At 46.1% G+C, this 26,109-nt stretch overlaps 2 protein-coding genes across 11 annotated transcripts; both read left to right on the top strand.

Moving 5' to 3' along the window:
- Positions 1 to 1,630: 1,630 nt before the first annotated feature.
- Positions 1,631 to 3,052, top strand: Abhd16b (abhydrolase domain containing 16B). Its single transcript, XM_057781803.1, has one exon. It carries the CDS (start codon positions 1,631 to 1,633, stop codon positions 3,050 to 3,052), a length of 1,422 nt encoding a protein of 473 aa, XP_057637786.1.
- Positions 3,053 to 5,802: 2,750 nt separating this feature from the next.
- Positions 5,803 to 25,471, top strand: Tpd52l2 (TPD52 like 2). 10 transcript variants are annotated; one of them, XM_057780490.1, is made up of 9 exons: positions 5,803 to 5,952; positions 9,525 to 9,601; positions 10,942 to 11,090; positions 11,877 to 11,936; positions 17,614 to 17,715; positions 20,230 to 20,256; positions 20,907 to 20,948; positions 21,992 to 22,040; positions 23,492 to 25,468. In XM_057780490.1, the coding sequence occupies exons 1-9, from the start codon at positions 5,934 to 5,936 to the stop codon at positions 23,585 to 23,587; spliced, it is 621 nt and encodes a 206-aa protein (XP_057636473.1). In that variant the 5' UTR covers positions 5,803 to 5,933; the 3' UTR covers positions 23,588 to 25,468. The 10 variants fall into 10 exon arrangements, with proteins under 10 accessions (XP_057636473.1, XP_057636469.1, XP_057636476.1 ...); XM_057780486.1 differs by having other exon boundaries at positions 9,456 to 9,601; positions 23,492 to 25,359; XM_057780493.1 differs by having other exon boundaries at positions 9,456 to 9,601; positions 24,965 to 25,353.
- The last annotated feature ends 638 nt before the right edge of the window (positions 25,472 to 26,109 follow it).

Below are 26,109 nucleotides of genomic sequence, written 5' to 3'. Positions count from 1 at the left end.
AGAAAAGGTGTGTGTGGTGAGTGTGTGCATGTGTGTGTATATGTGTGTGTATGTGTGAGTGTGTGTCTGAGTGTGTGAGTGTGTATGTGTGTGTTTATTTAAGTGTGTGTATGTGTGTATGAGTGTGTGTATGTATGTGTGTATGAGTGTTTGTGTGTGTGAGTGTGTATGTGTGTGTGTATATGAGTATGTGTATGTGTGTATGTGTGCGTATGAGTGTGTGTATGTATGTGTGTGTATGTATGAGTGTGTGTATATGAGTGTGTGTATGTGTGAGTGTGTGAGTGTGTGTGAGTGTGTGAGTGTGTATGTGTGTATATGAGTGTGTGAGTGTGTGTATGTGTGTATGAGTGTTTGTGTGTGAGTGTGTATGAGTGTGTGTGTATTTGAGTGTGTGTATGTGTGTATGAGTGTGTGTATGTGTGAGTGTGTGAGTGTATGTGTGTATGAGTGTGTGTATGTGTGTATATGAGTGTGTGAGTGTGTATGTGTGTATGAGTGTTTGTGTGTGAGTGTGTATGAGTGTGTGTATTTGAGTGTGTGTATGTGTGTATGAGTGTGTATGTGTGTGAGTGTATGTGTGTATGAGTGTGTATGTGTGTATATGAGTGTGTGAGTGTGTATGTGTGTATGAGTGTTTGTGTGTGTGAGTGTGTATGAGTGTGTGTATTTGAGTGTGTGTATGTGTGTATATGAGTGTGTATGTGAGTGTGTGTATGTGTGTATGAGTGTGTGTGTATGAGTGTGTGAGTGTGTATGTATGTGTGTATGAGTGTTTGTGTGTGAGTGTATATGAGTGTGTGTATGTGTGTATATGAATGTGTGTATGTGTGAGTATTGAGTGTGTGTATGTGTGTATGAGTGTGTGTATGTGTGTATATGAGTGTGTGTATGTGTGTGTGCGAGTGAGTGTATATGTGTTGTGGGAAGATGTTCCTAGTCCACCCTCATCTCCTTCCAGGGAAGGTAAGTGTGGAGCTGCAGGTGTAAGACTATGAGAAAACACACCTAACTCCAATGGCAGCTCTGTTCTAACCTAGATATTTGCAGGGAAATGTAAACCAACGAACCCCAAGGTCTAAGGATGGGCTAAGAGTGTGTTCTAAGGAGGGGCTAAGAGTGTGTTACCCACAAGAAGTTTGGCCCAGGTGTGGGAAATCCCTTTTGCTTAATTCTTTCTTCCCCTCAAAAGGAAGAAGTCAAGGCTGTTCATTTCTGGCCTTTTTGGTTTCCTATCTTCAGTGGAGGAGGCAGGAAAAGCTAAAGGTGCTAGAAACTTGGTAGGCAGCTCCTGTGAGGTCCTAAAGTTTTGTCCCAGGGTGTGGAACAGAACCTGAGATACACCAAGCCTTAAAACCCTTTATGAGCCTGTTACCCGAGTGTCACTTTCCCCAGCAACAATGACTCACAAAACTGAGAGTGATACAGATTTCCCTTAGCCCTGGAAGGCACAGGTCACAATGGCCATTGGGGCTAACCAAGAGGAGTAATGCCAACAGAAAGCCGTGCTTGGCGTCTGCTCCCGCAGCCGCCGGCTGGGCCGGGCCTGCATCTCCTGCTGCTATTCCACTACCTGGACTGGGCCTTCTGGCCTTGGGGCTAGCAGGAACAGGGCAGAGCTTCACTGCCCATGTGTGTCATCTGCTTTGTGAAGGCACTAGTGCACGTGTTCAAGATCTACTTGACAGCAAACTACACTTACAATTTCCGCGGCTGGCCGGTGGACTTCCGCTGGGATGACGTGCATGCCTCAGGCGCTGGCAGCAGTCATCGAGCCTTGACATGTGCTGCAGCTGCAGCAGGTGTGTGGCTGCTACATGATGCAGCACTGGGCGCGGACACACTCACAAGGTCTCCACGTGGGGCTCGGAGCCAAGCACAGTGCCTCCTGCAGCAGATCCGTGAGCTGCCCAGCCAACTCGCCAGCTATGCGCTGGCCCACTCCTTGGGCCGCTGGCTTGTATACCCTGGATCTATGTTTTTGATGACGCGCGCGCTATTGCCTCTACTGCAGCAGGGCCAAGAGCGCCTAGTGGAGCGCTACCGTGGACGGCGTGCCAAGCTGGTGGCTTGCGATGGCAATGAGATTGACACGATGTTCATGGATCGTCGCAAGCATCCAGGCAGCCATGGCCGTGGTCTGCGACTGGTTATATGTTGTGAAGGCAATGCTGGCTTTTATGAGATGGGCTGTCTGTCCGCACCTCTGGAGGCTGGATACTCAGTGTTAGGTTGGAACCACCCTGGTTTCGGGGGCAGCACAGGAGCACCTTTTCCTCAACATGATGCAAATGCAATGGATGTGGTCATCAAGTATGCATTGCACCGCCTGGACTTCCCGCCAGCACATGTCGTGGTTTATGGCTGGTCTATTGGAGGCTTCACAGCCACCTGGGCCGCTATGACTTACCCAGAACTAGGTGCACTGGTGTTGGATGCCACCTTTGATGATCTGGTGCCACTAGCGCTGAAGGTCATGCCCCACAGTTGGAAGGGGCTGGTGGTACGCACTGTAAGGGAGCACTTCAATCTCAATGTTGCTGAGCAGTTATGCTGCTACCCAGGCCCAGTTCTGTTGCTCAGACGCACCCAAGATGATGTTGTCAGCACCTCGAACCATGTAGCTACTCTGCCATCCTGTCCAGGGGAGGGCGACGTGGAAGGTAACCGTGGCAATGAGCTGCTCTTGCGCCTGCTACAGCACCGATATCCGTCTGTGATGGCCCGCGAGGGCCGCACGGTGGTAACCCGTTGGCTGCGCACCAGCAACTTGGCTCAAGAAGCTGCATTCTATGCGCGCTACCGCGTTGATGAGGAGTGGTGCTTGGCAATGCTGCGTTCTTATCGTGAGCGCCGCCAGGAGGAGATGGATGATGCTGAGGCCTGGGGGCCACACGGACCTACTTTCCCCTGGCTTGTGGGTCAAGACCTGAGTGCCCGGCGGCGCCGGCAGCTTGCACTGTTCCTAGCACGCAAGCACCTCAAAAACTTGGAGGCAACACACTGCAGCCCACTGGAGCCTGAGGACTTTCAATTGCCCTGGGAACTGTAGCTATTGTTTATGGGACTCGCGAATTTGGGCAGTTTACACCTTTCAGCTCCCACCAACTGTTCCTCTCCTTACACCCCTACAGAAAAGCTGGCCCGACTGGGGATTTTGGTGTCTGAGAGAGTGGGCAAGTATATATTGGACTGTACTTGTCTTCACTTTTTTTCTGTTCTCCGCCACTTCTCTCCTTTCTCTTCCTCCCACACATGAATGCCTGTGTCTAGTTCTTGAAGGAATGTAAAGGTGAAACCTGACCCAATTTTTGGTAATGTGATGTCTGATAGTGGGAGGCCAGGGAGGCTGTGGGGCTACCGGGGATGCCTTTCACATGGCTTGGACTGGAGGGTAGCTCCTGAGAAGAGGACACCAGCTAAATATTCAAGTAGTTCCTAGTGAAAGGAAAATACTAGCTGGGCGGTGGTGGCGCACGCCTTTAATCCCAGCACTCAAGAGACAGAGGCAGGCGGATCCCTGTGAGTTTCAGGGCCAGTCTGCTCTACAGAATGAGTTCCAGGACAGCCAAAGCTAAACAGAGAAACCCTATTTGTAAAAACGAAGAGAGAGAGAGAGAAAGAGAGAGAGAGAGAGAAAGAGAGAGAGAGAGAAAAAAGAAAAAGCAAGGAGTACCGGCCACTACTAATACTTGTAGGACCTCCTTGCTAGCAGATCTCAGCAGTTACAGTGCCCCTTCTCATTTCCGTTCTATGAAGAGAGACCCATAGAGGGGCCATAGACTTAGAGTAATAGCACACAGGGTACCCTGGATCTTAGATATCCTGAATGATTGCTTGTTACTTGGGTCAGACCTGAGTTAGGTCTGGGCCTTGTTCATGGCTCAAGAATGAAAAGCAGCCAGGCGGTGGTGGTGCATGCCTTTAATCCCAGCACTTGGGAAGCAGAGGCAGGCGGATCTCTGTGAGTTTGAGACGAGTCTGGTCTACAAGAGCTAGTTCCAGGACAGGCTCCAAAGCAACACAGAGAAACCCTGTCTCGAAAAAAAGAATGAAAAGCAGAAGATGGGCATGGTGGTACATGCCTTTAATCCCAGCATTTGGGAGATGGGCAGATGGATCTCTGTGAGTTTGAGGACAGCCTGTTCTATGGAGGGAGTTCCAGGACAGCGTTATACAGAAAAACCTTGTCTCAACCTCCTCCGACCCCCACAAAACAAAACAAACAAACAAACAAAACCCTGCAAAACAGAGCAAGTCTTCAGCTCACCACTATCTGTCCTGTTCTCATTATATGGAGCAGAGACTACTGACTGTTCATGCCATTTCCAGCCCTGTGGACAGGGGCCGACCAGGCTGGGTTAATCAAGACAGTAAATGAAGAAGCTATATTAATGGATATCCCTGAACAGGATACTGTCATAATCAGTGAAGCACCCAGTCCTGTGCAAGAAGACACCTGTAAGCCGGGCGGTGGTGGCGCACGCCTTTAATCCCAGCACTTGGGAGGCAGAGACAGGTGAATCTCTGTGAGTTCGAGACCAGCCTGGTCTACAAGAGCTAGTTCCAGGACAGGCTCCAAAGCCACAGAGAAACCCTGTCTCGAAAAAAAAAAACCAAAAAAAAAAAAAAAAGAGAGAGAGAGAGAGAAGACACCTGTAGGGAGAAGAGCCAGAGAAGGCAGAGAAGGGAGGGGTAATGGGAAGCTTCCAGGAACTTCCAGAAAGCTGCTTACAGGGAAGTTCAACTTTGTAGGAGACTCAGTTCTGGAAGAGGGGGACTATCATTTAAGGACCTTTCTTCCAGGAAACTAAAGGCCAAAAGAAACCGCGAGAGTAGACAGCTGCCCAGTGGTCACAGCTCCTTCATCTGAAGTTGGAGGAACTTTCTCCTGTTAGTGTTGACACACTAACACCACAAGAACGTCAAAACTCTGGAGGGATCTTTGGAAAATTACTTTAGCCTCAGTTTGCTCACCTGAAAACTGGGAGGAGGCGCCAGCGCTGTGAAAAGAGAGAAAACACTTTGGTACGTGCACAGGACTGGGCTTCAGTTACTGGGAGGGTCCACCGGCCCCTGCTGTGTTCGGGGCTCTGTGAACTCTTCCAGTACCAGACGCCTCCGTCTGGAGAGAGCGGCGCCTGCAGGGCAAGAGGATGAATCGCGCTTTCTCTATTTTTACTGCAACCCCCAGACAATAAAAATGTCTTCATAAAGAGGCTGCAAATACAACTTAATTCGTAGAGTGCTTGCTTAGCATGCATTAAGTTCTGGATTCTCGATCCTCAGTACGGTCTAAATCGGCTGTGATAGCTCACTCCTGTAATCCTAGCACTAGGGAGGTGGAGGTTGGAGGGTTGTTAAATTCAAGGTCATCTTTGTCCACGTAGTCAGCTGTATCAAAAATCAAAAATCAAAAACTAAAAGAAATTATCGGAGGCAGGGAGAGGTTGATTGCGGGCTGGGGGGTGAACAGGCCTGAGTTTGACCCGCCGAGGTGCTCGGTTGAGGGGCTCGTGGGTAGCCGAGGACATGATGGGGTGAAGCGTACAGTGAAAAAAAAAAAACGAACCGTCCCTCGAGCTTCGGCTGCTCTGGCCTTTTTACCCAGGAATCTCACTGGCTAAACCAGCCTGGAAGAATTACTTCCCGCTTCGCCGTAGTTTGGAGCTCTAAAATTGAATGATTAGTCTTACGTAAGGCCAGAGGACGTTCTCATTGGACACCACTTGAGCGAGGGCCGGGAAGAAGGCGGGGTCCAAGCCCAAGCGGAAGTAAGGCGGCGCGGCGCTGATTACGTAATACTGCTGCGGCCCGACAGTTCCACGGGCTCGCGTGTACGCGGCTGCCAGGTTCCAGTACTCAGACCTTGGCTCCTGCAGGGCTTACGACCCTCGCTCCGACGCCAGCTACGGCCCAGCTGTCACCCGAATATGGACTCCGCCAGCCAAGGTACCAGCAGAAGGGCATGGGCTGCGTCGCATTCCGGCAGTCGCGGCTCGGCCCCTCGGTCCTCTCAGCCTCTGCGGGTCCGATTCACGGCCTCTCTTCGGCCGACAGGCCCTTGACCTCAAGGTTCCTGATGGTCGTGGTGTGGGTTCTGTCTTGCCACGGCGCCTGGGCCTCCCCTGGGATCGCCCTGAAGCGGCCTTCCTCGGCGCCCTGCCGGTTCCTAGAGTTTGCTAACTCCAGACATTCTCCCTGTGCCTCCCGCCACTTGCGGCCCTCTATCTTTCGCCGGGTCCCTAGGAATACCCCATCTGGTGTTGGCCTCTACTAGCCGAGGTGTTGTGGGCGGCTCTCTACAGGGAAGGGGCGGTGCAACCATCCTTGTGTTTAGAGTAGCGCCCCTTGGGTGGTAACGCCACTGTTACTTACTTAAGAGGTTGCCTCATGGGAGAAGGGTAGAGTGAGTCAGGGCACACCCAGAACAGATCTGTTGCCAAAACAGACACTGAGAAGTGTAGCTCAGACTCAGACTAAAATCTTAAGAAGATGGTATACAAGTGGGGGTGCTTACTCACGCTTACATTAGCTAAACTCAAAAAGCTTTTCTCCAGTTTAACCTGCACCGACACATTACCTAAGCATTAGAATGTTTTTTTGTTTTGTTTTGTTTTGTTTTGTTTTGTTCTTTGAGACAGTTTCTCTGCGTTTCTTTGGCTGTCCTGGAAGTCGCTCTGTAGACCATGCTGGCCTCAAACTCAGAGATCCACCTGCCTCTGCATTCCAAATTGCTAGGATTAAAGGCGAATCTCCTTTCCCCGACTCCCAGGCAGAATTTCTGGGTTCTTATACATGCTGGATACTCTGGATGTTTTCCTACTTTGATGGGTGTTTGCAAATTCACTGAGCTTTGGGCATTCTCATGGAGTTTTCTTTCCAGGAGCCTCAGTTAGTCTAAATCTTTTCCAGCTTTGTCCTGATTTCTGCTTCTTCCAGGCAGCTGCCCTTGTCTCAAGAGTTTTCTTTGCAACCTTTCTCCCCTGAGAATCTTCTTTGCAGCTAAGTTTCACTTGTCTCTGAGGGACTTTCAGCTTTTATTGTTGATTCTGGCAGGGAGGGCCTTAGTAAATCTAGTTAGTTTCAAGGATTTTCTGAAGCTTTTGAGTTGTTTGCCTTCCTGCTGAAGGAGCTTTCCCTGCAGGATGGAGTCTTTGAATTTCAGAGGAAATAATTTACACAACGGTGGTAAAAACCTTTCCCTAGTTGGTGTGAGACCGAGGTTCTAGCCTGGCACCAGGATGAAAAGGAAAACAGAGATGAGGGGGGTGAGGAAGAGAGCACAAATTTGAAACCACTGGCATCCTCAACAGATAGTAAACACAACCATTTCCCAGCCAGGTTCACATGAAACTTGGTTCCTTTGTGTGCTGGCTAGTTTCCATGTCAACCTGACACAAGTTAAGAGTCATGTGAGAAGACATGTTTTTTGTTTCTTTTTCCAGACAGGGTTTCTCTGTGTAGCCCTGACTGTCCTGGCTTTAGCTCTGTAACCACGTTAGCCTCAAAATCTAAAATCAAAATATTTTACTTATTTTTATCTTAGGTTTGTATTTTGTCTGTGTATGTCTGTATACCTTGTGTGCCTGCTGCCCGTGGAGGTCAGAAGAGGACATTGGACCCTTGGGAACTGAAGTGACAGGTGGTTGTGAGCTACTGTGTGGGTGCTGGGAATTGAACTAAAGTCTTTGGAAGAGCAACAAGTGCTCTTAGCCACTGAGCAATCTCTCCTGTTCCATAAATAAATAGAATTTCATAAGCTACTTGCATGAAACAAACAAAGTCAGTTACTTAAAAAAAAAAAAAAAAAAGAGTTGGGCCATGGTGGCGCACTCCTTTAATCCCAGTACTAGGAAGACAGAGGCAGGTGGATCTTTGAGGCCAGTCTGATCTACAGAGTGAGATCCCGGACAGACAGCCAGAGCTACTTTAGAAAAACTTTGTTTTGAAAAAACAAACAAACAAAACCTTTAAAAAAAGATGTTACCGCCGGGCGGTGGTGGCGCATGCCTTTAATCCCAGCACTTGGGAGGCAGAGGCAGGCGGATCTCTGTGAGTTCGAGACCAGCCTGGTCTACAAGAGCTAGTTCCAGGACAGGCTCCAAAACCACAGAGAAACCCTGTCTCGAAAAAGCAAAAAAAAAAAAAAAAAAAAAGATGTTACCAGCTACTGCTGAGTAGAACATCTAGTTTTTTTAACGTTTTCAATTTATATTTAGTAGATTTTAGAATTTGTGTAGTTGACAAACTTACGTGTGATTAACGATGTTTTCCTTTCTGTTCTGTGCTTTTGACCAGGCTGGCCTTGAACTCACAGAGGTTTGCCTGCCTCTGCCCTCTAGGTGCTAGGATTATAGATGTGAGGCCACTATGCTCGATAAGAATGGCTTTCTTAAAAAAAAAAAAAAAAAAAGAATGGCTTTCTTTATGTGGTCCCTTCCAAGATATTTGTGCAGATAGGAAGATGTGCTAATGTGAAGTTAAAATGGTGACTGCAAGAACTTGAAGAAGCAGCCGGGCGGTGGTAGCACATGCCTTTAATCCCAGCATTTGGGAGGCAGAGGCAGGCGGATCTCTGTGAGTTTGAGACCAGCCTGGTCTACAAGAGCTAGTTCCGGGACGGGCACCAAAGCTACAGAGAAACCCTGTCTCGAAAAAAACCAAAAAAAAAAAAAAAATTGAAAAATTTGAAGAAGCTAGTATTAGAGGTGTGTGGAAGAATGTACTTTTTCCTATCTTTGTACATATGGCAGTCTCCTGTTTGTGAGAGGATCAAGGATGGAATTAAAGGTGATTTTTCGTTTTGCCGATTCCTTCCTGGGGCTGGATGACTAGCATGTATTCCATGCATGTAACCGTTAGCCTTTCCTGAGTTGAATGGAAAGTAATAACGCTATATTTACTTTCTTCACTCAAAAAAAAAAACCCAAAATTCGAAGATTTATTAGATTGGACTGCTTTCTTTGAAGTAGGGTTTCCTGCTGTAGAAGGTAGTATTTCACAAAGGAAATGAGAACTATGGTTTGGCTGCCTTAGCTAGTGTTTCTTTTTTTTTTTTTTTTTTTTTTTTGGTTTTTCGAGATAGGGTTTCTCTGTGGCTTTGGAGCCTGTCCTGGAACTAGCTCTTGTAGACCAGGCTGGTCTCGAACTCACAGAGATCCGCCTACCTCTGCCTCCCAAGTGCTGGGATTAAAGGCATGCGCCACCACTGCCCGGCCTTAGCTAGTGTTTCTTGTACTCCAGCAGTGCAGGTGGTATTGGGTTTGCATCTCAAGTGCCCAAGAAGTAGCTGTTCTCCATCCAATACCCAGATCATCTTAGGCTTTTAGAGGTATTTCTAGTTTCCATTGTTCTGCCTTTTTCGGCCACCTATTTCCTTCTATTCTTGCATTTTTCCTAGTAGAGTAACAACTTACTTGACATTTCTTGACTTCATTTTTTGTCTCTGACAGATATCAACCTGAATTCTCCTAACAAAGGTGTGCTGTCTGATTTTATGACTGATGTCCCTGTCGACCCAGGTGTGGCTCCCCGGACCCCAGCTGTAGAGGGCCTGACAGAGGTGGAGGAAGAAGGGCTCCGGGCTGAGCTTGCTAAGGTGCCTTGGTTTTATTTCCTGTTCTGGAGTAGTCATGAGTCCTTTTGGGTTGTGCTGAAAGTAGAACAATTTATCCTGTGACCGTATTGCTGGGGTGTTACCTGTTCTCTGTCTGCTGGGTTATCTCTTTGTATGTGCCTAGTTCTAAAGTGGACTTGAATCACCTGCGAGAGGAGACAGGGCCTGATCTCATTTCACCACGTCTGTCTGTCTGGAAATACTAGGTGCTCTGTGAAGATGATGTCTACACAATAATGTCTCCAAGTATACTATTTGCAGATATTCACACTTGAAAGTCATTTCTAAGACCTCATGAATCTGTATTCACTGGGTCTTTTTTGTTTTAGTTTGTTTGAGGTTGGTCTCAATTCATAACCCTCTCTTCTAAGTGCTGGGATCACGGGCAAGTGGCACCATATTTACTTTTGTTCCTTTTTCTTTTTTTTTTTTTTTTCAAGACAGTTTTCTATTTAACAGCTCTGACTGTACTGTAACGCACTCTGTAGACCGTGCTGGCCTCAAACTCACAGAGTTCTGATAGCCTCTCCACCCCGAGTACTGGGATTAAAGGTATGCACCACCAACACCCAGTTCATTTTCCTTTTTATTATCTTTTTGATAAGGGTCTCATTCCCAAGCAGGGTCCAGGATGATTTGTTTCCTGGGACTATAGGACTGCACCATCATGCTTGACTGAAAAATTCGTTTTCAGTGTAGCTGTTTATACTGGGACTAAAAATATTGGGAACATATTCTGTTGTGGGAAAGCTTCAAAGTTTTCTTTACAGAAGTTACTTTTCTTTTAAAATTTCAGGTTCTTCTTATTAAGACTCTTTCTTGCTGGGCAGTGGTGGCACATGCCTATAATCCCCAGCACTTGAGAGGCAGAGACAGGTGGATCTCTACATTGAGTTCTGAAGGCCAGGGCTACACAGAGAAACCCTGTCTCCAAACAAAAGAGAGAGAGCGCACGCTCTGATAGGGCTCGTTTGGTTGTCTTGAGACTTAGGGGAAATGGGAAGAGTGGATGGCAGTCCTGGAGAACAACCGACTAGCAGTCAGGGTGCTGATGCCAGTTAAAGGCAGACGAGCTGCCGTTGGGTATGCTTTTTTTTTTTTTTTTTTTTAAGACAAACTGTTTCTGTAAGTGCAAACTTCTAAGAAAGTCTCATTATAACATGGGTAAGGATGTTTGATGGTCATATCCTGTAGTAGTCATAGCCTCTTATGTCAACTACATTTTTTTTTTCTCGTGGTGCTGGGATTCTAATTCGGCCTCATATACACAAGGCAAGCACTCTACCAACTGAGCTATATCCCCAGCCCTGCTTCTTTTACAGGTGGAAGAAGAAATTGTCACTCTGCGCCAGGTCCTGGCAGCCAAAGAGAGGCACTGTGGAGAGCTGAAAAGGAGGCTGGGCCTTTCTCCTTTAGGGGAGCTGAAGCAGAACCTGTCTAGGAGCTGGCATGATGTGCAGGTCTCTACTGCGTAGGTACCACTCCCACTGTGGCACAGTGGGGATGTTCCTTTGGCTAAGGAAGTGCCTCTCTTTCTTGGATGGAGTGTATGAGTGCTGGGGAATGAGACACTCTACAACAATCAGTATTAAATGAGACTGCTGGGAATAGGGGACCAGAAGACTTGAGTTCTTAGGGATTGTGCCTGTGTTTACTCAGAGGATGAAATCTGCATGTGTTTGAAAAGGTGCGTGGACTTAGCTAGGTGTTCAAGTAGAAAATGTTTCCCCTGGGTCCAAATTGGTCAGAGCACCAATGAAGTCCTTAGACGTGGGTACCAGTCTCACATGTCACTGAGCTCTCAGAATCTGGTGAGAGTTTACCATATTTATGTCCATGTTTCTCCTGTTACAGCATTGCTTTGTGGACGTCTCCAGAAGCTTTTTACTAAAGAAGCATTTATACTTTGTAAATTTCACCTCTAGAAATCCCATTTCTGTAGTAGGGTATTGAGGACTTTGGGTCCAGTCTCGTGGTACCTGTCAGAGCAGGCAGGGACTATGGACTGTGCCCTTCCCAGGAGCCTTTTGCTCTTAAACGACCAGGTGCTCCTGTGTTGTGATTGGAAGAGGGCATGCTCATCTCTGTCTTATAGAGTCCTAGCTAACCCTGGGCCTACACACAGGTGTGGTAGTGGCTCTAGACTGTTTGGGTGGGCTGCATAGCAGGAGTCTTCTGTCTTCTTGGAGTCTTACATGCAGCCTGAAGCCTGGGTTGGAATCGTTCCAGATATTCATTACAGACTTTCTGTTTCTAGCTATGTGAAAACGTCTGAGAAACTTGGAGAGTGGAATGAGAAAGTGACCCAGTCTGACCTGTGAGTGCCCACGCTGTCAGTGTCCTTCCTCGCTCTTCTCTCGGTCTTGCTGGGACAGGGAAGCTGTGCACCCTTGGCACAAACTGTCTTTCAGTGCTTGCTAACTATTGTTCTCTTCCCAACTTAATAATTAAAGGATGTTTTAAACACCTGAAGGATAGAGTATACAGTAGTTAGAGAAATCTATTCAGTCACCAGACCATGCTTAAAATTCTCTGCCTGCTTATATGAGGTTCCTGAAGTGAGTGGGCATTGTCTCTGAACATTAAATATACCCTGACTTGTGGCAGTGACATGGTGATTGATGTCATCTGACCTGTTGGTGGTGGTAGATTTTTGTGCTTGTCTTCCTGCGCTCTACCCCAGATTCACCTCCAGCTGTTGGTGTGTGAGAGACTCTTGGATGGGAGTAATGGTGTCACATATTGGTGGGTTCATGAAGTTCTGTGGTCTGGAGGAGCTGCACTGTCAGCCTCATAAAATATCAGGAGAGCATAACTTATTTGAGGAAGGCCCTTGTATGTCTGTCAAAGTTCAATTTAGTGACGTCTGTTGTTTTGGGATACTTAATCTAGGTAATGATGTCATTTACCTGTGTACTACTCTGATTATAATATCTTTGCTGGATTGATGCATGATTTAATCAGACTTCAAGAGATGGTTTCTGGCAGGATTTGACTGCCAGAGAATAGTTTCCTTTTAGAAGGAAATGATGACATGATTACTTTAACACTTAGGGGAGAAGTCTTTCCATGTTTGACCTGAAGGAAATTCTTTTTTTTTTTTCCTGAAGGAAATTCTGATGAGCTTATCTTAAAGGTGATTGGGGACCTCCTTAGTTCCCTGTGTATGAAGGGCCTTAAGGTCTGATGTCATATGGGAAGCAATCAGGTATAGAAAGCTCTGGTTTTCTTTGGTTCAACATTCAGTTGTTACCTTAGCTTTCCTAGGGTACTGACAATTATCTTTAGGGCTGAACTGAACAGTTTGCTGGAATCATATATTCCCTAGGTGGAGACACTGTCATCTGTTTTGCTAGAGACCTAGACAGGTAGACAGGCTCATAATGCAGATTCAATGTGAAGGTAGTCTTGTGAGAAATGTGTATTCATTGTGTTCGAAAAATTGCCTGACATAGAGTTGTCTGGTATGCCATCTCGAATAGTTTCTCAAAGAACTCACAACAAATACATGGGATTCTGATATCTCCCAGAGAAATCTATGGCTTTGTGTGGAAGTGTAGTTTATGAAACATCCATTCCAACTTCCTCTGGCAGAGGCTTTCTGGGGTTTTGCCCCATCTTTTCGGGGAAGAGCTGTTAGCAGTGATTCCTAAGATGGAGGCATTCTGCATTGAGAAATCAGGGTAATGGGAATAGGACTAAAGATGCCACTTCTTTTTATCCTCTACTAGGTTAGTGCCTATCTTTTTTTTTGTTTTTTGTTTTTCGAGACAGGGTTTCTCTGTGGCTTTGGAGCCTGTCCTGGAACTAGCTCTTGTAGACCAGGCTGGTCTCGAACTCACAGAGATTCACCTGCCTCTGCCTCCCAAGTGCTGGGATTAAAGGCGTGCGCCACCACCGCCTGGCTCCTATCTTTTTTTTTAAACAGACTTGATTCAATTTTTATTTTTCTTGTATAAAAACCCTTATGTGGTGGCCACAGCTAGAGCCTGGGTCCTCTGAACAGAGACACTGGTGTGGGTTTTCACAAGATGGTCAGTGACTTCCTGATAAGGAGACTTGGTAAACACAGTCTCTTTCCAGAGGTCGGGGGTCATCAAAGGTGGCCTTGGCAAAGTTGCCCAGGGTGGCAGTGCAGCCCCTGGCTGATGTGTAGCAGTCATCAATACCGGCCATCAGCAGTAGCTTCTTGGGCACAGGAACAGAGACTGTGACAGTGCCTCTGGGAGCAGGGATGAGACGCACAAACACAGAGCCACAGCAGCCTGTCACTTTGCATGGAACAGTGTGGGACTTGCCAATCTTGTTCCCCCAGTAGCCTCTCCACACAGGGACAATGGAAAGCTTGGTCAAGATGGCCCCTCAGATGGCACTGGCTACCTCCTTGGAACACTTAACACTGAGACCAGCATGACCGTTGTAGTCCCCAGTAGCAACAAAAGCCTTGAACCTGGTCTACTGCCCTAGTCTGCTTCTGCCCTGGCATGATCTTCAGAACCTCATCCTTTAGGGATGCTCCCAGAAAAAAAAATCAATAATCTCCAGTTCCTTAATGGGCAGGGAGAAGAGGTAGATCTCCTCTACGGACTTGATCTTTATGTCCTTGACCAGGCGGCCCAGCTTGGTGACGGGGATCCACTCCTTGTCTTCGGCTTTACCTCTGGGAGCCCTGCGCCTTGGCCTCAGCCTCGACCACAACCACTGTTGAATCCTCCTAATCCTGGGCCTCCTGGTCCTCCCAGTCCTCCCATTGCACCGGCGTCATCTACCATTTGGTGTTTTCCAGAAGAAGAAGCTAGTGCCTACCTTGACCAGAATTTAGGAACTGGATTGCTGGCAGGATTGACTCTGCCTATCAGTTTCACAGAGGAAGGTCATATATACAAGCTTCCTGACCTTCTTGACCCATGTGTTTGTATTTTCCTTTTAGCCAGTAGCATGCGGGAGGACTGGAACAACATGGGGCTCATTAGGCATGAGTGTCTGCCCCTCTGTGTATAGCCATGGGAAAGTCGTACTGCACTTAACACAGCACGTCATTTGTGTATAAGGAGCATCCATATTCTGAGGGCCATGAAACTTTATTGCTTTCTTTTTATAGGTATAGTGTACCACTTAACTGTGTAGTTACTAGTTGGTTCATGTTTTACTTTGTGTTCTTTGGGCTACAGTTAGTGTCAATCAGGGTAAGTTGACAGAGAAGTCCCTGCTTCTAATTTTGCAGCCTAACAAGGTTGCCCAGGTGCGAATATTATGAGAATTAGTTACTGTGGACAGGGAATGGTATCCTCTGGTAAGCCTAAGAAAATGAGGTTAGCCTCAAAAAGAAGACTCTGAAAGGGCAGGGAAAGTACATCCACCATTGCTGACAGACACATGCCTGGTCTAGGTTCTTCTTCGTCGTCGTCGTCTTCCTCCTCCTCCTCCACCTTCTTCATTTTAGTCTTTTTGTTTGTTCTGTTTTTTGAGACAGGGTTTCTCTGTGTAGCTCTGGTTGTCCTGGAACTTACTCTGTAGACCAACCAAACTGGCTTCAAGCTCACAGAAATCCACCTGCCTCTGCCTCTTTGAGTGCTGGGATTAAAGGTGTGTCCCTCCACCACCCAGCTTGTTCTAGGTTCTTTTTTTTTTTAAAGGTTTATTTATTGTGTATAGGGTGCTCTGCCTGCTGCATGTATGCTTGCATGCCACAAGAGGGCATCAGCTCGCATTATAGGTGTTTTTGAGCTATCGTATGGCTGCTAGGAATTGAACTCAGGACCTCTGGAAGGGCAGTTAACCTCTTAACCTCAGCCATCTCTCCAACCCTCTATGTTGTTCTAAGACAGTGGTTTCTAACCTTCCTAATGTTGGTGACCCCCAACCATAAAATTATTTTTGTTGCTACTTCATACCTGTAATTTTGCTACTGTTCTGAATCATAATATAACTATCTGATTTGCAGAATATCTGGTACAAGACTCCTATGAAAAGGCCCTCCAAAAATAGTCTTGACCCACAGGTTGAGAACCAGCGTTCTAAGAGGTCTAAGTCTCAAGCAGCATAGCACAGTACTCTCTAGCTAGTTGTCTGTCTCTGCTTTCTAGCTATCACTTTCTGAGCTTAGCTTCCCCAATATGCATGACATGTAATGATTCCCAGATTACCAAGGAGTATGTTTGTCTGGGTATATGAGGCTGGCACAGTTTGCCTGCAGCGATGGACCTGGGTGATGACCTTATGACATGCCTTCCTTCCTTCCCTCTCTTCCTTCTTCTTTTGCTTCCTTTTTTGAAATAAGGTTTTGCTATGCAGTTTAGTCTGGCTTCAGACTTTTCATTGTTCTCCTTTAGCCTCCCAAGTGCCGGGATTATAGGCTGTGCTATCATGACGGACTGACTGGAGTATGTTTGTGTTTCTCTCTTTCTTTCAGCCTCTGCCTTTTTTCTGCTGCCCCGCTCCCCTTTTCTAGGTAGTAGTTACTTGAATTTATATTTCTGCAAATAAGTGCTGCAGTCCTTAATCACCTTGAACTTGATGTTTTAAAGAAACACTTTGAGCCGGGCGGTGGTGGCGCACGCCTTTAATCCCAGCACTTGGGAGGCAGAGGCAGGCGGATCTCTGTGAGTTCGAGACCAGCCTGGTCTACAGAGCTAGTTCCAGGACAGGCTCCAAAGCCACAGAGAAACCCTGTCTCGAAAAACCAAAAAAAAAAAAAAAAAAAAAACTTTGTTTTCAGTGAAGTGTACTTACAGAAATCTTGCTTCTCACTTCCCTGGCTTTGGTAGGAAAATGCTATGTAACTTGGGTTTGTGTAGGCTCAGGAGGAGGCTGCAGGGCCTTTGTGGGTCATCAGACCTGTCTTTAACCTATGGATTGGCAGGTGCTCTTACCAGACCTCCTAAAGGAGTTAGGGTCAGGAAGGGTTTGGAAAGCCAGTTACTGATACCCTAACTTCAAGCTTTGCCAGGTATGCTGGAGAGAAGTTCTTTAGGTAGCCATGGTGATACTGAGCAGCCTCACGAGTCTTGATCTACTCCTGGCTCAGCTTCAAGTTCCCCAGCTCCATTCAATGAGGAGCTATAACCTAAAGGTTTTGAATGAGGCATTTGGTTATTTGGTTATGGTCTTTGTTTTTGAAACTGCTGTGTCTTTTATGTGGTAGCAGAGCCAACAGGGAAACAATATTCTTTTTTGGGGAGGCGTTGAGACAGGGTTTCTCTGTAGCTTTGGAGCCTGTTCTAGAACTTGCTCTGCAGCAGAAGCAAGATTCTTATGATAAACTCCTTAGTATCTCTGACCATAATGACATTCATCCCATTGGGTTAAGGCTGTAGAGCTGTGTCTCAGTGCGATGTGTGTATATGTGAATAAGCAACATAGGGAATGGGGGGAGATGGGACTGATGGTCTTTGCTGTGGGCCACGGCTGCCCATACACAGTAGAAGAGCATGAGCAAGGGATGTTCACATTCTGGAAGAATATCGTGTAGAAAGTGCTGGAAATCAGAGGGCTCTTCAGTGTAATGAAGGCACTGCACAGGTACTAACCCAAACTGGGGACGTCCTTCATGAATGCTCTTCAGCTTGTGCCTTCTTGTCTCAGATGACTATTTATGTGGGAATTGGAAGGGGAAACTTTGAGCTTGAATTGGCTTGATCAGAAGCTGAGAACTTTGTTTGCTGCTGCAGTATTGCCTGCCCGAAGTGCTGCCAGGCCCAGCATGTCTGTGCTCTGTTTTCTCTATAGCCAGCAGTTTTTGGCTCCCTGAGCAGTCAGAAGTATCATAAGAAAACAAGAGAATGGCAAAGTCTCAGGTCAGGTTTAGATGAACTGGAAGTTGAGGAACTGGAGTAGATCATCACTGTAGAGGCCCAGGGAGCAAGGCCCCCACCACCCAGTGAATGTTTACCCTGGTTTTCCCATGGGTGTTCTCTACACACTTGGTTTCTTTGGTGATGATCTATTACTGCCCTTGCTTTGTAGTTAATCTAAGTGGTGTGTCTTTTTCCCAGCTACAAGAAGACCCAAGAAACCCTTTCACAGGCAGGACAGAAGACATCTGCTGCCTTGTCTACCATGGGCTCTGCCATCAGTAGGAAGCTTGGAGACATGAGGTAAGCAGTTTCAAGTGGAAACCTGTTTCAAGTCAAGGGTTCAGACACATAACATAGGGACCCCCATGATAACCTACCAATCTACCTATAGACTTTTGTTTGTGGGAATTCCTCTGACTTATGTTGTTTGTCTTTGGCCGTTTATTTATTCCTTGGGGAAAGAAAGGTCACTAGTCTCTTTTTCCCTGTAGCTCTTTTGCAAAGCAGTGATGTGGCCTTGGAGTGATGATGGAATGGGGTGTCTGTTAGGGCAGGTGACATGTTGTCGTCCTTAGGATCAGCTTGGGACTTCTTGAACGATGAGGTGCTATGTCTAGTGGTGGGTAGTTGCTGGTTATACCACTGGTATCCTGGCCAACTCCCAGGAACTACCATCCTGTTCTTCCTGAAAAATAGGTTGCTAGCTCATTTAAGGTGTTCCCACTCTGTGTGTTAGCATTTTTGTTGTCCTTTTGAGATAGTTCCTCACTCTGCAATCCAAGCTGGTCTTGAACTCATGGTAATTTATTCCATCAGCTTTCCAAATGTGGGGATTATAGGTATGAGGTACTCTGAGCTTTTACTCCTTTTTTAGTGTGTTCAGAGCATTCTTGGTAGATACCTGATAGGGTGTTAGTGTTGATGGAAGTGGCTCTTGAGCCATCTTTTTTTCTTTCTTTGAGATAGAATCTCACAGTGTATACGTATCTGGCCTTGAACTCACTCTTGTGGATCAGACTGGTCTCAAACCCACAGAGATCCACCTGCCTCTATCTCCTAAGTATTGTACTGAAGTGTTGGATACCATGTCTAACCTGTTTAGCCATCTTTTTGGGTTTTTTTTTTTTTTTTTTTTTTTGGTTTTTCGAGACAGGGTTTCTCTGTGGTTTTGGAGCCTGTCCTGGAACTAGCTCTTTTAGACCAGGCTGGTCTCGAACTCACAGAGATCCGCCTGCCTCTGCCTCCCAAGTGCTGGGATTAAAGGCGTGCGCCACCACCGCCCGGCTAATCTTTTTGGTTTTTTTGTTTGTTTTTTGGAGACAGGGTTTCTCTTGTGTAGCCCTGGCTGTCCTGGAACTTGCTCTGTAGACCAGGCTGGTATTAAAGTTATGGAGAGCTGCCTGCCTCTGCCTCTGAATTGCTGGAATTAAAAGCTATGTTTAGCTATTTTGATTGAGCTGTTTTTTATATGGCCTGCCTTTCTTTGGGAGCATAAATCATGATCCTGTGTTATTTCTTCTCCTTGTTGGAAAAGAAATAAAGTTCCTATTTTCTTTTCAGAGAACTGGGATCTGCTATTGACCCCGTGGTATGTAGCCTTAGGACTATGGCAGGCAGTTAGCAGTGCTCCTGTGGCAGTAATGCTGGCATAGCATTGTCTGGTCTCACTGTTATGGCTTGTGTGGACCAACCACAGTGATCAGGAGGGTTTTCAGAACAAGGTCAGTGAAACTGGTTCTCTCCAGTTGGGTAGTGGTGTTGTTTTCACAGTGCCCAAAGGGCTTCCTGTTTACTGTGTGTCTTCCCCTGTGGAAGAGAACATATTTGTTGGTGTTCATATTAGTGTTATGAACTCTGATCTCTCTGGTCCATAGCAGAGTTCCGTCATCTCACAAATAATCACAGTGGTTTCTGAGGCCCAGGTTTATCATGCTAATAGTTTCTTGAGAATGCCCATTGGCCTCAGGAAACTAATATCATGAGTTAGGAGGAGCAGATGGATGTCTCTGTCCATGGTGGACCAGTCCTAGAGCCATTGAAGCTCCAGGCACCTCTGATATACCCTCCACTTGAGATGGGAAACTGGAAGTAGGAAGTAGGCTTGATGACCCTACTTAAACTTACAGACTGATGACCGCGTTCTTCAGTGGCTCCTTCTGTGTTGGGAGTAGCCTCTGCTCAAGGCCACCCATAGAGTCCAGCAGCTTAGAGGGGGAGGAGTCGCCAGCTATGTTCTACCTTGTAAGCAGCGGCCCTTGGACTTGCATGTTCTAGGTTGGCCTTTGTGATGCAGCCTAGAACCTTAGTGCTTAGCCTCTAGTATGTTCTAGGTCATCTTATGGTGCGTGGGTTCCTGTTTAGCTTTCAGAGAATGCAAGGTGCTCCGTGACATGAAGTGTTGACCCAGCCTGGCTGGCTCACTGTGTCATATCTCAAGTCTTTACTCACTGGGCTACTTATGTCTCAGGTATTTTCTTTAGACCTCTCTTTGCTCTCTGTCCTTTCACCTGTAATTGTTTGTATTATTATACACGTAACCGTGCTCAGAAATACAGTGCCATGAACCACATGGTTGCCAGATTTCTTATTTGCTTTTTGTGGAGTCAGGATGGAGCTATGTATTCTGTCTGCTGTTCCTATCAGTTTAAGCACTGAAGAGGCATTCACAGAGTGTCTTCTCACATGCTAACCCTACTTAACCTTCCAGATTTTGAACAGAGGGACATAGGGCTTCTGTTGGGGGTCTTGTATGGTATTGGCCTCCCTTGCTTAATAATGCTGTCTTTCTTCTTTTCTCCTGCTGCTATCTTTCAGGGCTCATTCGTTCTCACACTCCTTTAGGTAAGGTGACCTTGGACATGACCTATGGACACACCTGCATTAGGGCAAGGTGGACTCCGGTAGGCCTATGGGAGGCTTTGTTGGGTGAAAGTAGGAAAGCCAGTACAGTGGAAGCCCCCTTTGCCTCAGGATGGTACCAGTAGGCAGCTACTTGCTCACAAGGCATGGTCTATATGACTATCCCCTATGAGCGCCTCATCTGGACCTGACTGGACTGCATATTTCTGGGTCAATAAAAGTGACTGACCTAACATTAGTGGTAAATGTCCATACCTAAGTTTATGCCTGAAAATAAGCATTTGCACATAGGAGGAAATACCAACCCTGCACCTTGTCTTCTCAATCCTATTATGTGCAGGCTGGACTTGAATTCAGAGATTTGCCTGCCTCTGCCTCCCTAGTGGTAGGACTAATATACCCTGCCAGTTTCAGTTTTCCTGTTTTAATGCTCTTCCTGATCAGTGCCACACTGCTCAGCAAAGGCAGCATTAGAAACCCTTGGAGCTGGAAGAGAGGGTCAGTAGCTCACCCTGGTGCTGGGAGAGTCTTGCCTCTTCTTATATATGATCTTAAGCTGGCAAGTGTGGGCTGATCTGGCACCACAGGCTAATTCCTGCTTCCTTCTCTGCTTTCACCATGCTTCCAAGCAGCAGCTACTCCATCCGCCACTCGATAAGTATGCCGACCATGAGGTAATGTATTCCTGCTTCCATTTCTCCAGAAATGTCTCTGGGTGGGGGTGGGCAGCAATACCAGTCATACCTTGTACTTCTATGTCCCCCCCAATCCATGTGTCTTCATTTTCCTGGCAGCTTCCTCTCAGCTAAAAACTGTCTGTTGGCTGGCAAGGAAGAGCTCATGGGAAGGAAACTTCTTTTGAGGCCTCCAGAGGAGAACCATTCTGTGAACCTTTGACCCAGACTTAGCTTTGCAGGCTCTAGCTCTGGGGGCCTGTGGTTTCAGCAGAGAGGGTTAGCAAGGCTGGCACATGGATCTCTGGAGACCTCATTCTCAGCCCAGCAGGACCATCTCTAGTATAGTCTGTTGCTTCCCACCTGTTTGACCAAGCATAGTGCCTCAGCAAAGTCCATCCTTGTTAGGAAAATTGTTGTGTCTTAGTGTGTGAAGACCTTTCTCTTCTGTCTTCCTACCCTCTATTATTCCAAAACTGTGATTTTCCTTTTATGTGGTTTGTCTGAAGATATACTTGAAGGACTCCAAGACTTCTCATCCCAACACAAAAAAGAAAAGAAAGGAAAAAAAAAAGATGATAATATGACCAAGAGGTGGTTTTCTTAGATTGATGCTTACTTGTACTCTGGGTGTGTTGATTCCAGTGATTTCCTAAAATGTGGGAACTGACTGCATGATTTATGATAATGGGGACACCCAAGAATGTCTTTTATTTTTTCAGTGCTTGAGGACCCCACTGAGCTGCATCTGAGCTTAATCAGGGCTGTCTGCTTAGATTAGAGCAGGGATCCTGCACACTGTAGTCAGGGGTTTACAGTACTCTTAAATGTAAATGTATGGTTGGGACATCTGGACCCAACCGTAAAACACTCAAAATTACCCTGTGTAGAGTCTGCAGGGTGACTGCTCTTTTCTGTTGTGTCCCATTTTCATGGGGAGAGTTTAGAAGGTGGGCATAGTCCTAGCCCTAGGTCCTTCAACTTGAGGAGGGTGAGGTAACAAAACACCTTTTCACGCCATTATCTCCCTTATCTCTTTAAAGGAACTCTGCAACCTTCAAGTCTTTTGAAGACCGAGTAGGGACCATAAAGGTAACTATTCCTGGGCTGTCTGTTTTCTTGAAGCGTGGGTGTGATCTACTGAATCAACTTCTTTATTATTGAGGACTGTTACTACAGGAACTCATGTAGAGGTCTTTTGTACCTTTCATGTTGTTCCTGAAGTAATAACATACTACAGAACTTGGGTAAAGTCTCTGGATACAAAACAGTGTGTTTTTGTTTGTTTCTGATTTTTTAATTTTGAGACAGGGTCTCATTGTATAACAGTCCTGGCTGGCCTGGAATTCACTATGTAGACTAGGCTGGTCTTGAAGTCAGTTCACCTGCCTCTGCCTCCTGAGTTCTAGGATTATAAATGTAGCCATCAAACCCAGCTAAAACGTATTTATCAGTGCCTCTTTGGTCATACCCATCTTTTTCTTTGCCTTTTCATCCCCTAATCTGTTCTTCAGCTCTATAATTTTATCCTTTCAAGAAAGTCTCTTCGGTTGTAGAGATGACTCCTCAGTGACAGCACAAGAGTGATAACTCAAATTCAGTTCTCTCTTGTAAAATGTATTTGGGGGAGGGTGTGTATATATGCCTTGGCATACATGTAGAGGTCAGAAGGAAACCTGTCTCTCCTTTTACTCAGGTGGTCAGGCTCAGTGGCAAGAAACTTTACCTGCTGAGGCCATTCTTGATGGCCCAAGAACTGGAAACCTAAATCCCTAACATGAAAATTCAGATAGGTGTGGTAACCCACCTATAATTCCACAAAATTCTGGAGTTAGTGCCAGGGTGTCTTCAGAGCAAGCTACCTAGTTAGATTAGCTAAGTCACTCAACTCAGGATTCATTGAGATAATCTGCTTTAGTAAGTAATGTGAAGAAAAATATCTAATGTCAACCTTTTGTGTCCACATGCACTCATATATACTGTGCACACAAAAGCAGAATGTTTAATCCCAGCAGCTGGGAGGCAGGAGCAGGCAAATCTCTGTGAATTCTAGGCCAGACTGGTCTACATAGAAAATTCCAGGACATACATTGATATAAAATATACCCTGTCTCAAAAAAAAATTGTGTTTTGCTTGTAAGTGTGTATATGTACTTTGTACATGCCTGGTTTTGTGGAGGTCAGAAAAAGGCAGTTGTGGGCCACTATGTGGGTGTTGGGAACTGAACCTGAATCCTTTCCAAGGGTAACAAATAGTTTTGATCAATCAGCCATCTCTCCAGCTCCTTCTCCCAGGTACATGTTTCTTAATATACAGAATGTAATCAATCTAGTGGAACCACACGGTATGAATGTTTTTCTAAACACCACAATGTATAATTCTTAGGAAACCTATACAGACTGTTTTATGTCATTGACTCATTTCTTTTCATTGCTGACTAGTGTTCATGTTGCATAAACCTGTGTAGAGAGTTGAACATGGTCCCTGGACCTATTCTGCTTTCTGTTGTGTCTTAGGTTTACTTTCTCTGTTTTTTCTATAGTCTAAGGTTGTGGGTAGCAGAGAGAATGGCAGCGATAACCTCCCTTCCTCACCTGGAAGTGGTGACCAGCCATTACCGGATCATGCCCCTTTCTAAGCTCGTCCTAGCTTATCATCCACAGAATACAGAAGCACACCCTCATCATCACAGCTGCAACTCTGCATGACAGAGCAACCGGCCAGGGCCAGTGAAAAACTGGTTTTGAAGACAGTCATACCCATCTACGTGCAGATGTGGCTGCTGCCTTGGCATGAATTAGAGAACAGTCTTGTGCATAAATGTTTTACACTAAAGTTCATAGATGAAGCAGATCACTCCTTTCCTTTCCAGGGCCACAGGAAGTGGACAAGGGCCCACGTTCTTTTTGGCGGTCTCACTGGGATGCTGAGGGAAGAGTTGTCAGGGGTATTGCCTGCCCTCCTCCCCATAGCTCAGAAGATCATACTGCATCATTTGAGAAATGAGAGAGTTCTCTTATTTTCTGAGGCCCCAGAAAGGAAACGTAAGCAATCGCTTCATTCTTAGAGAACAACCTGGCTGTGACAGAAGCAGATCCACTATTTTTTAAAATGTGATGGACTTTTCAAAAATTAAATAGAAAAAAGTGAGGCAAAACAACTTTAGCCTCATTATTGAATATTTCTTTGCATTCAAGCCTTACATTGCCTTATGCTTTATTTGTTTATAGTCTTTTATATCCCTATAAATGAGGGGTCTTTAATGGGTTATGGGTACTATGTAGAGTTTTATCTCTGTCCCATCTCATACTCTGCCAGTACCAGTTAGTGCATTTTATTTCTCTAACACTTTCTCCTGGTATGCAAAACTTGGTTCTTTTGAAGAATGGTATTTCCCAGTAGCTTTCCAGTCTGGCCCACCAAGGCTCTTGTGCTGTGGGTCAGGAGGGCAGAGAGAAAGAAAAAAGTCTCAGTCTCTGGCATTTTAATGACATGTACCCTGCATAGTGTTGCTCTGCTGACAGCGAGCAGGGCTCTGGTCCGTAGTACCTGCCTGCCTGCCCATGACACAAAGAATAAATAAGAGGCAGAATCAACCCTGCAGGTCACCTAGGGGATGTGGTTTTCATTCAGCCAGAACTCTGCTGTCATCTTTTCTCAGGAGCTACAAAGATTTCTTTCTAAGTTTTCTTCTCCTGCCTCCAATTGCCACATTCTACATCCTCTCAACGCCAGGGCCCTAGCTGTTGGGAGGCATGGTCTGGAGGGAGGGGCAGCACTGTGCCTTAGTGGCTCTTAGCAGGGCAAAGACTTTGTTGTGTGCATATCTCTGCACTCCTGGGGTGAGGTGGGGTCTTTCCATTTTCGTGTCTGGTTTGATGCGGTGTGATGTATCCTTTGATTATCAAGTACCTTGGTTTCTTCGGATACCCTTAGAATACTATACCATACAAAACAAGGAAAGGTGAGGAACTGGGGAGTTGAAGAAGAGATATCGTGATGTCTTCTCTTTCAGGGTTAAAGCAGTTGTGTGAAGAGGTGGGCGACAGGAGTGCAGGTCAATGATGTATCTTCCTTCAAGAATAACAGGAAACTTGTTAATAAAGCATTCCTTTGGAGGAAAATCCACATCCATTAGTTTGGTGTATCTTTTAGGATAATGACAAAAGAGTTGAGGAGTAAATGCACACGATTCCTTGCTTTGAACGGGGGCAAACAGGAGACAGTCATGTACAAATTACAAGTCTTTGGTGTGCATATAAAGGGAGCGAATTGTATAGAAGCTGCATCTCTGAATGAGACCAGGGATGCATGCCAGGCATGCAGTTAAGGTGCTTGCAGTTTTTTATCAAGATTGGTTCCACTGAAGGGGCCTTTTTGTTCACAGCATTTTTTTTTTTTTTTGGTTTTCGAGACAGGGTTTCACTGTGGTTTTGGAGCCTATCCTGGAACTAGCTCTGTAGACCAGGCTGGTCTCGAACTCACAGAGATCCGCCTGCCTCTGCCTCCCAAGTGCTGGGATTAAAGGCGTGCGCCACCACCGCCCGGCTGTTCACAGCATTTTTGCTGGCTTTTGCTGTGAGTCTTGGTCATACCAGGAGCTCACCTGGCAGAAGTGGGCATTGGGAAGACCAGCATTCTTCATTCTTTTTTTTTTTTTTTTTTTTTTTTGAGACAGGGTTTCTCTGGCTTTGGAGCCTGTCCTGGAACTAGCTCTGTAGACCAGGCTGGTCTTGAACTCACAGGGATCCACCTGCCTCTGCCTCCCGAGTGCTGGGATTAAAGGCGTGCGCCACCACCGCCCGCCCAAAACCAGCATTCTTAAGCCCTACTAAGAGAAGACTGTCACTCCATGGCACAACCACTCTTAAGAGGTATGATCCTGTTTCTGCAGGTGCGGGGTCATGTGAAATAATGAGTAATTGAAGACTCCTAAGTGCTTAGTGAACAGGGTAAATTGGAATTGTTGGCCTGATCAGGAGGACTGAGTGGTATGGGCAGTGAGTGGCTCTCACACTGGGCAAGTTCAGACAGCCGGGCAGCAACTGGATCTGAACTAGAAATTCAGTATTTGTCCTAGGTTATATTGGAAGACAATTCAGTGCACTCCAATCATTAAGCAGATACCTTAAATTAATCAGTGGATAAGAGACTGCTTGC

This window comes from Chionomys nivalis, chromosome 9, assembly GCF_950005125.1.
Source record: "Chionomys nivalis chromosome 9, mChiNiv1.1, whole genome shotgun sequence".
Taxonomy (NCBI): domain Eukaryota; kingdom Metazoa; phylum Chordata; class Mammalia; order Rodentia; family Cricetidae; genus Chionomys; species Chionomys nivalis.
This window is presented reverse-complemented; position numbering and strand designations above follow the sequence as displayed.

What these genes read in the sequence shown, in the direction of transcription:
- Tpd52l2 (XM_057780486.1), top strand. An exon ending in TCCGGGCTGAGCTTGCTAAG is followed by an intron (nt 9,602 to 10,941) that starts GTGCCTTGGTTT and finishes CTTCTTTTACAG; the next exon opens with GTGGAAGAAGAAATTGTCAC. An exon ending in TCGTTCTCACACTCCTTTAG is followed by an intron (nt 20,257 to 20,906) that starts GTAAGGTGACCT and finishes GCTTCCAAGCAG; the next exon opens with CAGCTACTCCATCCGCCACT.
- Abhd16b (XM_057781803.1), top strand. Translation starts at nt 1,631, where the DNA reads ATGTGTGTCATCTGCTTTGTGAAGGCACTAGTGCACGTGTTCAAGATC.